The sequence below is a fragment of the Peromyscus eremicus genome, unplaced genomic scaffold (assembly GCF_949786415.1).
Source record: "Peromyscus eremicus unplaced genomic scaffold, PerEre_H2_v1 PerEre#2#unplaced_3327, whole genome shotgun sequence".
Lineage (NCBI taxonomy): Eukaryota > Metazoa > Chordata > Mammalia > Rodentia > Cricetidae > Peromyscus > Peromyscus eremicus.
Window position 1 is genome coordinate 23,797 of NW_026737561.1, and position 13,410 is coordinate 37,206.

The 13,410-nt window shown below is 41.2% G+C and overlaps 1 protein-coding gene across 16 annotated transcripts in view; it reads right to left on the reverse strand.

The window, feature by feature from the left end:
* Window positions 1-12,190, reverse strand: part of LOC131902154 (protein transport protein Sec31A) — a 35,203-nt gene extending 23,013 nt beyond the window's left edge. For 7 of the 16 annotated variants that reach the window (XM_059253189.1, XM_059253187.1, XM_059253192.1 and 4 more), the window contains exons 1-9: window positions 12,070-12,190; window positions 9,937-10,098; window positions 9,588-9,740; window positions 9,095-9,337; window positions 7,313-7,387; window positions 5,720-5,758; window positions 5,198-5,275; window positions 2,335-2,410; window positions 1,623-1,801 (exon numbers count right to left, since the gene is read on the reverse strand). In XM_059253189.1, coding sequence (XP_059109172.1) covers window positions 1,623-1,801; window positions 2,335-2,410; window positions 5,198-5,275; window positions 5,720-5,758; window positions 7,313-7,387; window positions 9,095-9,337; window positions 9,588-9,740; window positions 9,937-10,098; window positions 12,070-12,144 — 1,080 coding nt within the window. In that variant the 5' untranslated portion in view covers window positions 12,145-12,190. The remainder of the gene's footprint in view (window positions 1-1,622; window positions 1,802-2,334; window positions 2,411-5,197; window positions 5,276-5,719; window positions 5,759-7,312; window positions 7,388-9,094; window positions 9,338-9,587; window positions 9,741-9,936; window positions 10,099-12,069) is intronic. The other 9 variants (XM_059253199.1, XM_059253197.1, XM_059253196.1 and 6 more) reach the window with 3 other exon arrangements.
* Window positions 12,191-13,410: the final 1,220 nt, after the last annotated feature.

Below are 13,410 nucleotides of genomic sequence, written 5' to 3' on the forward strand. Positions count from 1 at the left end.
GGAAGCGACAGGAGATGCAGTCTTTACTACCCCAGGAGACCGACTGTCTAATCTTCCCGTGTCTGTAGGGCTGGGACCTAACCCAGGGAGACAGGTCACTGCCCTCGAGCCCCCATCTAGCAACCTTATCTTTCAAAACAACGATTTACAGCGTTCGTGACAAATCACACAGCAGCAAAGTGAAAAACATTCTTGAACCAAATAACAGATGCTATTTTCCTTCAAAAAGAAAATTGCATCAATGTAGGACCTTTATGAAGAAGGTTAAAAAGCACTCTAGGGCCAGTGAGATGGCAAAGCAGGGTAGAGTATTGGCTGGCAAGCCTGAGGGTCAAGGCTGATGACCTAATCCCCAGGACCTACTTGGTAGAAGAGAACCAATCCATGCAGTTGTTTGACCTCAAACAAACACTCCGTGGTACATGGGTGCACTCAAGGCTTAGGAAGAAGAGCATGGAAGGAGGAAGTGAAAGGCAGCCAGTGTGACAGAGAGAGACGCACGAGGCAAAGCTTGGAAACTGGGGACAGCCACCACTAGGATTCAATATTGAGATAATTTCATGAAAAATAATTTCCCTGCCAGGCATGGTTGCCCACACCTTTAATCCCAGCACTTGGGAGGCAGAGGCAGGAGGATCTCTGCGTTCAAGGCCAGCCTGGTCTACAGAGCATGTTCCAGGACAGCTAAGGCTGATATCACAGAGAGACCGTATATCAAAAAACAAAAACAAAAAATTTCCAAAACTATTTTTTTAAGATATGGAAAATAACACCAAACTTAAAAATGTTCAGACCCTCTATGCCAGAAATTCTAGTAACTCAATAATCAAAACTCTGTTCATATATTTAGGCAAAACAAAGGTTTTAATCACTATATTAAACAATGTTGTTTGCCTATATGAGGAAAACATTAAAATGAGCCCAAACAATCCTAAATAGTGACATAATACATCCTGGTCATAAAATAGTGCACAAGATATTAGATAAAAATCTAACAGTCCTTAACAACGCAAGAGAAGCTGACACTGTGACAGTGTCTACAGAGAGAACGACACGTGCATCCATATGGGATCGTGACTCTCTACATAAAGGTGTGGAAAAACGGGCACTAACTTCTTAACAAGGTTAAGAGACAACTAAAATTTTTACCTTGAGATTTTCTATATTAAATCTCTGCAAGGGAATCGAAACACTGGAATTTTATCACATCAAAACATAAACAACCATTTCTGCATCAAAGAACTTAATTCTTTCCTGTTTTCTGTATCTCAATTATCCATAATAACAATAGGATACTATCTCCATAATCAGAATAATAAAAGTCTATAATTCTAATACCCAGGAGCCTAAGGCAGAAGGATTAAAGATTCAGAGAAAGCCTGGGCTATGTAGCAAGACTCCCACTGAAAAATAATTTTGGGGGGGAAGGGGAGAAGCAGTTTGAAGACAGAGTTTTTTTGTGTAGTTCTGGCTGTCCTCAATCTCAGAGATTTACCTGCCTCTGCCTCCCAGGTGCTGTGATTAAAGGTCTGTGCCACCACACCTGGCTAACATAGAAAATTTTAAAGTATATACGAGTGTATGTGTTTCTGTGCTACTATTTATTTTGAAAAATAACATACCCTGGTAATTTTGCTTTGAGATTTTGCAAAGTATTTTTTTTGTGTTCGAGCCAAGAGTTCTTGTCCACCTGCTATGGCTAATATAATAGCATCAGCCATTCGGTTATCATGTAAACAAAGGTCAACTGCACTCTCAAAATTGCCCGTCAGCAAAGCCCGAGTAATTAAACCATCAATATCTGCAACAAGGAAACACAACATCCAAGTTAATTAGAGTTTGTTACTGATAACAATTACAAGAAAACTACGCACACCAGTTTTTATACACAGACAAATGGAGAACACAATGCTAATTTATCATTACTAGCAGATTAAATTTGTAAAATAAACTGTCACTATTTATGAAAGTTATGGAAATAGACCAGGATGTATATATAGTAACTTTTTTTTTGTATTAATAAAGATCACTTAGGTGTGTCAGAACTCATAACCCTTTTCAAGACACTGGTAATACTATAAATGATGACCAAGTTCTTGCTTAACCCTGCCCACTATGACAACACATTTCTAGTTATGACTACTGGTACATAACTGAAATCCCAGGTCTAGGAGGCTGAGACAGGAGGATTGTGAGTTCGACATCTAAACAGAGAACTGTTTCAAAACAAAAAACAACAGTGCACTGCTCTCTCCCTCTCTCTCTCATTAAGCTTGAAGACAGACAACTTGCTTATGGCTAAGAGAGATTTCAGTCAAAGCCAACAGCACTTACCCCCACTGACGGAGATGTTAAATGTCCCTCCAGCTGAGGGCAGAAAATCAGACTCCTGTTTCTCCTCTTTAATTTGCTAAAGAGATGAAAAAGGCACAATTTAGCTAAAGTGAAACTGAAATGATTTACTGCCAAAAATTGTATGTGATTATTCATCTACTGAGAAGATGATACACCAAGCTGTTTCAAACTGTTCCCAACTCAAGTGTAGACTAGAATCTTGGACTTCCTAAGGCATTAATTCCCATGAGACATAAATAAAACCCTGTCATCTTTGAACACACCAAATCAAGTGTACACACTCGTCAGAGACCTGAAAAGTTGCTGTCAAAAGTAAGGAACATTTTCTCAGACTCCCAACTCTGAGTGGCTTCAAAGACGCAAAATAAATGTGTTTTTAATGATAGTGTCTATAGGTTTGGTATAAAGTCTTTTTGTCCAAGTTGAATCACAAAAACAAATCACTTGGTGTCCTCAGTACAAAAGTGAAGCAGAGCCTGGACCAATGACACAGTCACAGAGCACACGCCTGAGAGTAGGTTTGGTCTCTGAACACACACACACACACACACACACACACACACACACACTCTCTCTCTCTCTCTCTCTCTCTCTCCTATTACAAAAGTTACACACTGAGTGACTCAATTCAAAATCTAATACAAAATTGTTGTGGAATATTATTTAACTGGGCAAGATGTGCTACATTTGTTTATGCTGCATTTGTTTTAGGGATGAAAAGATGTGTTGCACCAGGTGGTGGTGGCACACGCCTTTAATCCCAGCATTGGGGAGGCAGAGCCAGGCAGATCTCCGTGAGTTTGAGGCCAGCCTGGGCTACCAAGTGAGTTCCAGGAAAGGCGCAAAAGCTACACAGAGAAACCCTGTCTCAAAAAACCAAAAAAAAAAAAAAAAAAAAAAAAGAAAAGATGTGTTGCATCTGTTTCACTCTGCCTGTGTAAGGCACCTGATTGGTCTAATAAAGAGTTGAAGACAGACAGGAGGAAAGAAAGGTAAAAGGCCCTGAGACAAAAGGGAGCTAAAGAGAAACAGGTTAATTTAAGGTAAAAGAGCTAGCCAGAACTGAGCCTAAGATAGGTCAAGCATTCATATCCAATAAGTCTCCGTGTCATGATTTGGGAGCTGGTTGGTGGCCCAAAAGAAAAAGCCTGTTTATACAAAATGATCTGAAATCCAAAACTTCTTATATTTTCATATTAGGGACAACCAGCTTATAAAGACTCTACAGACATCCCCAAGCTTTTCTTTTGAAATGAAAACAAAGTTATCCTACATGAAATCAAACGTTCACACAGGCATCCATGCTGCCTACACACTTGAATGTGAATGCCTGTGCAGAGTACAGCACAGACTCATCTAAAGAACTTAATTAACTGCCCCTTACAGAAGGAGGCCAACCCTACTCCCTTCTCCCTTTTAGCATTTCAAAGTTTAGAAAAGTGCTGTCAGTTTACATCAGTCACACTGAGTAACACAGTCACACAGTTACACTGAGGAATAAATCAGTCACCCATCCTCACTATATCTGTTTACCAAAGTTACAGAATAATGCTTTCAGGGCTGGAGATGTATATTAATGGTACAGATACACAAGACCTGGGATGCATGAGGCCCTGGGCTCAATGCCCAGGTCTATACAAACAATGCAATCTTCCCATTTTCTAACTCAGCATTTTCAAATGTGCTTTCTTTATACAACTAACCTTTACTTATGAACCCCAGAGATATAAGTAGGGCCCCAAATGCTTAATTTCTTATGTATGAAAAAACCTTGAATGTACAAGATACTATATCTGAAAAGCAAATAGTATCATCAAGACAAAAGGGAAGATTTTACCCCCTTATGCATAATTTGTTTCAAACCTTTAAAGTATGCAATGATGACTACTGTTTGGCTAAGTATTTTTATCATCTATTATTCATGAGTGCATGATCAAATAGTCATTAATTTGATAATACATAGTTAATCTACTCATACACAAATGAACATACTTGTAGGTATCTATAATTTTCCATAGGTATCTCCAATACCTTTGCAATATTTTAGCAAGATTTTACAATGTCCCCTATTTCTTTCTTAAATTCTAGGAGATTGATTTTGATAGAAAATATACTTCATAATCAATTTATAGCAGCCCAATATATTCATGAATTATATTTATAAGCATCTCAAAGTTATTCCCCCACCATAAAAGGCAATGGAAAAGTCAAAGATTAGATAATAAATAAGAACTTGATTAACTTTCTAACATGAAATGAAAACAGAAAGCAAGCACAGCAAACTATAGAATTAGTTGTTAGTTGAGGGAAGAAAGAGAGAGAGTTACAAAGAAATTAATTAATGATACAACTCTGTATTCAAGGTCTCTTTTCAATTAGTTACAGAAATTACCAAGCACAGCTAAGGACATACTAAGAGTAAGTCATCACAATTAGCTTAGCTTTATAAACTATTCTTTGCTTCTGTTCCAGTTCAGGAGCAACTTGGAAGCCTCTATCACTGACAAGGCTATACAAATTCATGTGCCAAGAAAAAAGCATTCCCTTGACATGCAAGGCAACTGCATTTCTGAGTAAATTCTCTGTCAGTTTAGCATCCTGGCAACCATCTGACCCAATTAAGGAGAACTCAAATCTCCTGCTAATTTTAAGCTATACAATCAAGAAGCTGGGCCAGTGAACCAGCGTGCAGAGACACTTCTGTTAGTATCTCCCTAAACACACCTGAGAAAGCAATCCAGTCAAACATCATTGGCAACAAGTAGTCAGAAAATGTCCGTATTTTCAAGTGAGATACACAATTATCACATAATTGTCCAATAGAATAGAAAAAAATAAGTACCTCTCCCAAGAGCTGCTGTTCAGCAGCAGGACTCTCCTCCCCATCACTCTGTGCTACTTGGTCAGGGTCTTTAAGAGCCTTTGGTACATAAAACAATCACAGAGGAAGTTGAAGAATGTAGCATTAAAAGGTTATTAGTAACAAGAGGGACAAAAGACCCAACCAACCACACCCAGAGCTTGATCATGAGAAGCAACCGGACAAATTTACTCCAGAAACAACATTAAAAGAAAAGCAGAAACCATCACTACCACCACTTTCCCTTTTGGTCACCAAGTGTCACGTGACATACAGGCGTTTTACCTTATCTGAGCAGGCATTGATTCCATTTTCCCTTCTATGAAGTTCAAGTATACCAAAAGACATGCTTTACCAGCTAAACTTAAGTTGAGAATTATGAACTTACTAAAATACTTAGAATTGTCTAAACCAGGAAGGGCAAACGAGATCAACTGCTCAAATTACACTGCTTGTCAAGCTCTAACCACACCATTGGAAGACAGTGATTTTTAGAGGTCTTACCACTTCGGATCCATCCACTCTGTTCAAGGCCAAAGCAACCTGAAATGAAAACAACAACCCACCTACTAAGTGCAATTCTAATCTGGGTGGACAGCGAGGTTTAGCTTTACTCTATTCTCAGCCAAACTCCACAAAAGTTCTTATCAGGGATAGTATGTTTAGGAAGAGCAAAACATCTGTGCACAACTGGTTCTTACTGGTTCTAGTTTCATTTACATGGAATTCTATTGCTCCGATGATCTTTAGCTCTTCTGTCTAATCACAAAATCAACCTTAAACATGCTCCCTTGTACTTTGTTGTTTTAAGTAACTATAAATCATTTTTGTTTTGTTAATTTTTTTCTTATTGTTTTATTTTGGTTTTAAGACTGGGTCTTACTATATAGCCCTGGATGGCCTGGACCTCATGGAGATCTACTGCCTCGGCCTTCTGAGTGCTGGGGTTAAAGGCCTGCACCACCACACCTAGCTTACAAATACTTTTTAAAAAGATGTCCTCGGGTACTCACTTTAGAACAAATTGCTTTAGAAGTATTTTGATGACTGTATTTCCTAATTTTTTGCTTTCAGGCATACAAGTAAAACTTTAATCTCCTAGAAACTTAGAAAAATCAGAGCATCAAGGGGCTACAGCTAATAAGGAAATCAAATAAATACTAACACTTTAAGGAGTAGGCAGACACCAGCAGTGTGGCTGCCCTCAGAGGAGCACATACGTAGACAACACCAGACGCAGCCCACACCAGTTAGGCAACTGCGTAATTCTATAGAAAAACTTCAGTTACCGCCAACAGAGGTGAAAGGTCAGAGAATAGGAGTGTTCTCAAGGTTTCTACGGTTTTTACTGCTACTGATTCTGATGTCAACACTGACACAATTCAGACCCTTTCTGAGAAGACTACAAAACTATAGTGTGTGTTTCTCTTTCAAAAAGGGAATTCTTTCAAAAGCTAAACTATGAAGCAAACTACTTGGACTTTGTTTACTTAGGTTCAAGAAAATTCCATCCTGTTTCAGCTACCTGTTAGCTGGTCAACAACAAGCCATTTAAGAATTTCATGCTAGCTGGGTCGTGATGGCACATACCTTTAATCCCAGCAGTCAGGAAGCAGAAGCAGGCGGATCTCCATGAGTTCAAGGCCAGCCTGGACTACAGAGTGAGTTCCAGGAAAGCCAGGGTTACACAGAGAAACCCTGTCTCGAAAGGAAAAGAATTTCATGCTGAAGGGTGGGAAACTGCAGTGGCCCTGACAGTGCTCGACTTCCCATACATTGTACAGTTGGGGAGACACCTAATCCCTGCTCTCCTCTCTCTATTAAGGCACACCTTAATAAACACCTCAGTGTGTGTGACTTATCTGTCACGGCCAAAATATTCCTGACAGTCCAGGCTGAATTAAAGGTGGTTCTGGTAGCTTCTACATCCAGGCAGAAAGTGGAGTTTCACATCTGAAAACTTGGGTGACAAACACCAATTCTTACTAAACGTTTGTTGACTGATTGGAGACTTTGTCTAGAACTTTATACACAGATACCCCACCCAGAACACAAGCATCTGTTTACGGCGGTCATTTCATCTTCTCAGGACCTTACCTTCTTCCCCAGATCTTCTCTTCTGTATCCAAGAAGCTCCAGGTATTTCCCACGAGAATCCTCCTCAAAGTTCACCTTTTAAAAGAGACATAATCTCAAACAAAGATTACATTTAAAACCTAGTTTTTCTAAGAATTGACCAAATTCCAAATCAAATTACTAAAAACTCTAAAGTCTATAAAATCCTGAAAATTCACTGTTCAAAAAGAATTTATGTAACTTTAGAAACTGTTTTAACTATGCAAGCATGGATAAGGCTGGGAGCTGGTTTGTGCACAGTGAGTCCAGTGCTGGCAGAGGTCAGAAGGGCATCCAGTGCCTACGGCTGGAGTCATGGGTGCTGGGGACCCAACTTAGGTCTAAAACACAATACCTGCTCTTAACCATGGATCCATCTCTCCTGCACTGGAGTGTTATTTGAGTCTCACTATAGAGCTTTGGTTGGCCTGGAACTTGCTCCAAAAACCAGAATGGCCTCAAACTCAGAGATCCACCTGCCTCTGCCTCCCAAGTGCTGGGATTCAAGGCATGCGCCACCACCACCTGACTTTATAAATAACATTTTTTAAAAACTAGTTTTCTGTTTGTTTGAGACTAGGTCTCACATAGCCCAGGTCTCAAATTCAAACTCTATACAGCAACTGATAATCTTTTAAGTTCCTCTACTGCTCAACTGCTGAGATTACAGGTATGCACCATCATTCATGGATAAAATAGCTATGTTCTAAGAGTAAGTAAGTATTTGAGCAACTAATCATTCTGGATAAATGAGGCTTGTTTTTAAGTATAATTTTGTTAAATACAAAGTAATTCATGTTCAAAGGTTCTATGAGAAAGCAAGACAGTGTATGCAGTACTCACTATCCCCAAACTTTTTTTGAATCTCACACCTAAGCTGGGCAAGGAGGCACACACCTTCAACTGCAGCACCAGAGAGGCAGACAGGTGGATCTCTGAGGGTTGCCTGACTAACAACAGAGAGCAGTTCAGGTGAGCCAGCACTACAAAGTGAGAGACCCTGTTTCAAATGGAAACAAAACTTTACCCTAACTAACAAACTGTAATTTCTACATTCACAGAGTTTAACCTTATCGTATTCAAGATTGTTTTTTCACGGAAAACTCAGCATCAAGAAATATCTGTGAAAGCCAAACTCATAGTCGCTATGAAGAAAGACAGTGTGCTGCAAGGCTGTTTTTCCTTTGACTCTCCTGTAGCAGCAAGAAGAGAAACCCCTCTAGTCTCCCCTCTCCTCTCCCATTCCTCTCACCACGTTCACTGACCAGCCTGGCGACAGACACTAAGTTCTTTATGTTTTTATTACAGCAGCTTCCATGTTCTAATTTTTAAGATCTGTTGAATGATGTCGCTCTCCCTTAAATATATCTTCACACTATTTAGCTTATAATGGTGTAAGAGATTAGGCTGTGTTCTCTTTATGAGATTATCTTGGCTTTTTGAGACAAGGTCTTGCTATAGCCCAGGCTGGCATTGAACTTGAGATCTTCCTGTCTCAGCTTCCTGAGTGCTGGCATTACAGGTGTGTGTTACTGTGCCCAGCTGGGGTTTCTTGAACTTCATCATGCATTCCTGAAATCATACTATCTCACATGTTTCTTCAAAAGGAAAACAGACTTTAATTATAATAGGAACAATTGTCGCTAATGAAATGAAACCATTTTAGGGCCAGAGAGATGGCTAAGCAGATAATGTGCTCACTGTAAAATGAACACGCACGTAGACACACACACAAACAACAATTAGAAATACGCTCAACTTTACCTTCAAGAAGGACCACACATTTTTCTCAAACTCAGTCTGAGAAGCATCAATCTTCCTCTGGCAGTAAGTGATGAAGCCCTGGGACTGTACGACCTGCTGCAGCTGCTCCGAGCGGCTGAGGAAGTCCTTCTCTGTCACCACCTGACTGATGAACACGTGCTGCTGCCGCTGCTGCTGCTGCTGCTCAGCTCCCTGCTGAGGCTGCACTTTCACGTTCTCAAAGGTCACCAGCTTCCCTCCGAACTGTGCAGAAAGAGTGAACTCATCAGCCACTAAGCCGCGCCCGAGGGAACGGACCGCAGCCTGCTAAGGTGAAGAACTGGATGGGGATCACTGGCACACCCTCCCAGGCTCCCAAACTTCACTCCAGCCTCCAACCGTCCTCCTTTTCAGTCCTCCGTCACAAGTCAGCTGGGATGAAATGTACTTTGTGCTGTCCCACAATTCCTCAGTTAATATGTTACACGGCACCCTAAAAACAAACTCCACCTACTGAGAAGGAAGCGCCAACAGGCCTTCGGATCCACTTGGGGGGCTTCTTCAGGGGCAGCACTATGCTGTGCTGAGCAGTCTGCTGAGGAATTTGTAATGGAGGAAGGGGCTGTCCTGTGCCAAAAGGATCAAGATTCCCAAAAGACGATGAAAGCTGTTTTTAAAAAAAGTATGAGTTAGTAACCTACATAAACTATGTTGCAATTTTTCAAATCATATACAAAAAAATGTCTAATAACAATTATCCACTAAAGCAGCATTGCTGGTTGGTAAAAATCACTAAAGGTAATTACACAATATGGTTCTTTTTCTCAGTTGTAATCATCAAAAGCCTTAATACTGCCTATTACCTTGTCAACTTGTTTCTGCCTTAACCCATCCATGCTCCCTCCCATGATAGAATAAACACTGATTCGTCCATCAAAAGAAGCAGCTGACAGGACAGCAGGGTTCCGAGGACACCACTGGATATCGAAGCACCACTGTGTGTTGGTGGGGAGTTCATATAATACCTAGCCCAACATAAATAAATAAGCGAAAGTTAGAAAAAGGTACAGCCAGATCATAACCAAAATAAGCAATGCTGATAGTAAGTACAGTTGGACATTTACTTTAAAAAAGAGTCTTTAGCCAAGAAAACCAACGGTAAGTGTCTCTTACAGTACAGTGGTCCCTGGATGGTCCACAATGATAAGTGTCTCTTACAGTACAGTGGTCCCTGGATGGTCCACAATGATAAGTGTCTCTTACAGTATAGTGGTCCCGGATTGGTCCACAATGGTAAATTCCTCTTACAGTACAGAGGCCCTGGGATGGTCCACTAATAACAGGAATGCTAGTCAATATTTCTTTTCCTAAAATGGCAGCAGTAGACAAGCTGGAAAGGCCAGAACATTTTATCAAATTCCAGTGCTACTCTTTTCAACTGTTTTTGCCTGGCAAGATCCAAAGAACTATATTTAGGTCATTTGAAGACCAAACTTTAAACCACTCTTAGAAAGAACTCACTGACAAATCTGGCTTTTAGCCAAGAGAAAACATGTCTATCTCATTCTTATTGCTGAAGAATCCTAACAAAACCTGCCTCTAAGTTGTCTACAGAAGGAAAGGGCCGTGGGAAAACGTTACAAACACTATTCCAGGCCGGGGAGATGCTCCATGTGTAAAGTATGTGCCATGTACACATGAGGACTGCAGCGCAAGGCCCTGCACCCTGCACAGAAAAGCCGGGTCTGCTACTGGCCTCCAGTCCCACAGCTGGGGAGGCGGAGACAGGAAGGTCCCTGGCATTAGCTGGCCAGTCACTGAGGGAGGTCAGTGAGACCATCTCAAAAAACAGCTAGAGATCTAACTGACAAAGACACATATCAATTTCTGGCAGCCAGGTGTATGTATACCTAAGTGCTCCTGCACGTGTGCATACATGAACATATACACAGAGAGGAAATTAAAATAAAGTTTTCAGAATTGTTGCACTTGAGGCCCTAAGTTCAATGCTCAACAGCTCAAAGAACCAAACCTGTTAAGACAGGTTTTGTTTCTTCATTTACTCCTGTGTGTGTGTGTGTGTGTGTGTGTGTATGTGGTGTTTTATGGGTAACTGTCGGGGGGCATGTGCTACAGTACACATGTGGAGGACAACTTTGGAGACTCGGTTCTCTCCTTCCACCTTGCTGAGGCAGATTCTCTGTTGTTTCTGCCATGCTGCACATCCAAGTGGGCTGGCTCAGGAGCTTCCAGGCGGCTCTCCTGCTTCCAGTCTCACTGCAGGAGTGCTAAGGTTACACATGTAGCCACAGCATCCTGTTCATGTGCATTCCAGGTATCAGAGTCAGGTTTCCAGACCTGACTGCTGAGCCACCTGGCCAGCTGGAAGACTTTGTTTTAATGGTGCTGGAAATCAAGCCTAGGCCTTTCACATGATAAACAAGCACGACTTCTGAGGCACACTCCTAATCCAGCTACTCACATTTCCATCCCAATAACTTCAAAAGCACCTGAAACAATACACTTCAATAGAGAAAGGCAATGGTATAAGGCTGCAACTATATCTGGAGAGCTAGTTCAGCAGCTGAGAGCACCGGCTGCTCTTCCAGAGGACATGGGTTCAATTCCCAGCCCCGACATGGAAGCTCACAACTGTCTGTGTAACTCCAGGATCCAACACCTTCACACAGGCACGCATGCAGGCAAAACATCAATGCACTTAAAATAAAAATGAATCATTTTTTAAAAGGCTGTGGCTAGAATCTATGTTCTAGAGAAATATTAATAATAAAAATAATCAGAGAAAGATTAATTTTAAAGTACAAGGAAATGAGCCTGGCTAATGTTCCTGACAGAGATCTGGTGGGGTAACATCTCAGACCCCCCTCCAATGGTCTTAATTATAATCATGGGCTTAAAACCATATGGAAATGTCTTACTCAGGTAGAAATAAGTATCAAGAGTGCTGAAAGGTTGAGAAGCATTCCTCCTCCTACCTCTCCTGTGTTAGGGTTAGAGCACAGAATCTTAGCATCTTTTCCACAGCTTAGTAACAATTCAGGATCTGCCATGCTCCAAGCAATTGCCAAAATTCCCCTATAAAAAAACAGGTGCGAGAAAAGAACAAATGAGAACAAAGTATAGTCACATACAGGTGTGAGACCACAATGGAACTCACTTGTCCGTTTACTACATCAACGGTCATCTTAAGAAAGAAAAAGAGAAAGGAAGAAACGCGCACTGGTAGAAAGCCCACAAAAATATGAGGAAATGTTCAGTCTTAAAGAAAGCAAATTTCTAATCCCTCCTGTGCAGGTTGTGGAGAGTCACCTATGTTAACAGAAGTGGAACTCATGTAACTTGGTAACATGGATGCTACAACGACACAGGACGATTAGCACTGTGCAGATGGCAAGTAATGAGAGTGAACGCCCAACAACACGGGCTGTGGAGTATTAACTCACAGGCGGGCTGCTTATGACAAAGAACACAGGTAAAATGCCTCATATAGCTGGGTGGTGGCGGTACAAGCCTGTAATACCAGTGGCAAATGAATCTCTGTTTTAGTCCAGCTTGGTCTACACACAGAACAATTTTGTCTCAAAAAAAAAAAAAAAAAAAAAAAAAAGCCTCTACATGGGCAGCCAGTGCTCTCCCACAAGTCTACATCCTCAGTCCCGTTTTTAGCTTCTGTCAGGAAGTACTCTTTATTGAGTATACTGAAAAGAAAAATTTAGATATTTTTCAAAGAAATATTAAACACTAAGTCTAGAAGCATGGTCTTACAGATTACTGGCTTAGAGTAGGGATATTTTGACCTCAGTATAATGGTAATACAGGATATTCCTTGGGCTACACACAGTGTGATCCTTGGGGTAGGGTGATGACTCAATAGTGAGGTGCTTGCCTCACACTGTGTCTAAAAACAGCCCCCTGAGTAAGTAAAGGCACCTACTGCCAAGCCCTAAGACCTTAGTTCAATCCCTGGGATCCTCTGTGAGAGGAGACACTGACTACCGCAGGCTACTGTGACCTCCACAGCATGTGGAGTGGTGTACATGCATCCACATCCACATCCACACTCCTTTCCACACAAAGCCAGGTATGACAGCACACATTTGAAATCCCAGCTAGGGGGGTGGAGAAAGGCAGATCCACAGAGCTCATCTGCCAGCTATATGTCCAACGGTGACTCCAGGTTCAGTGGAAGACTGTCTCAAGAATATATGGGCTGAGGAATGCTCGGAAAGGCATCAAGCGTTAACTTCCGGCTGCCACAAACATGTGTACACCCCCGTCCCCACCCCCACCCCCTATCTTCTGTACTCTATTATTTA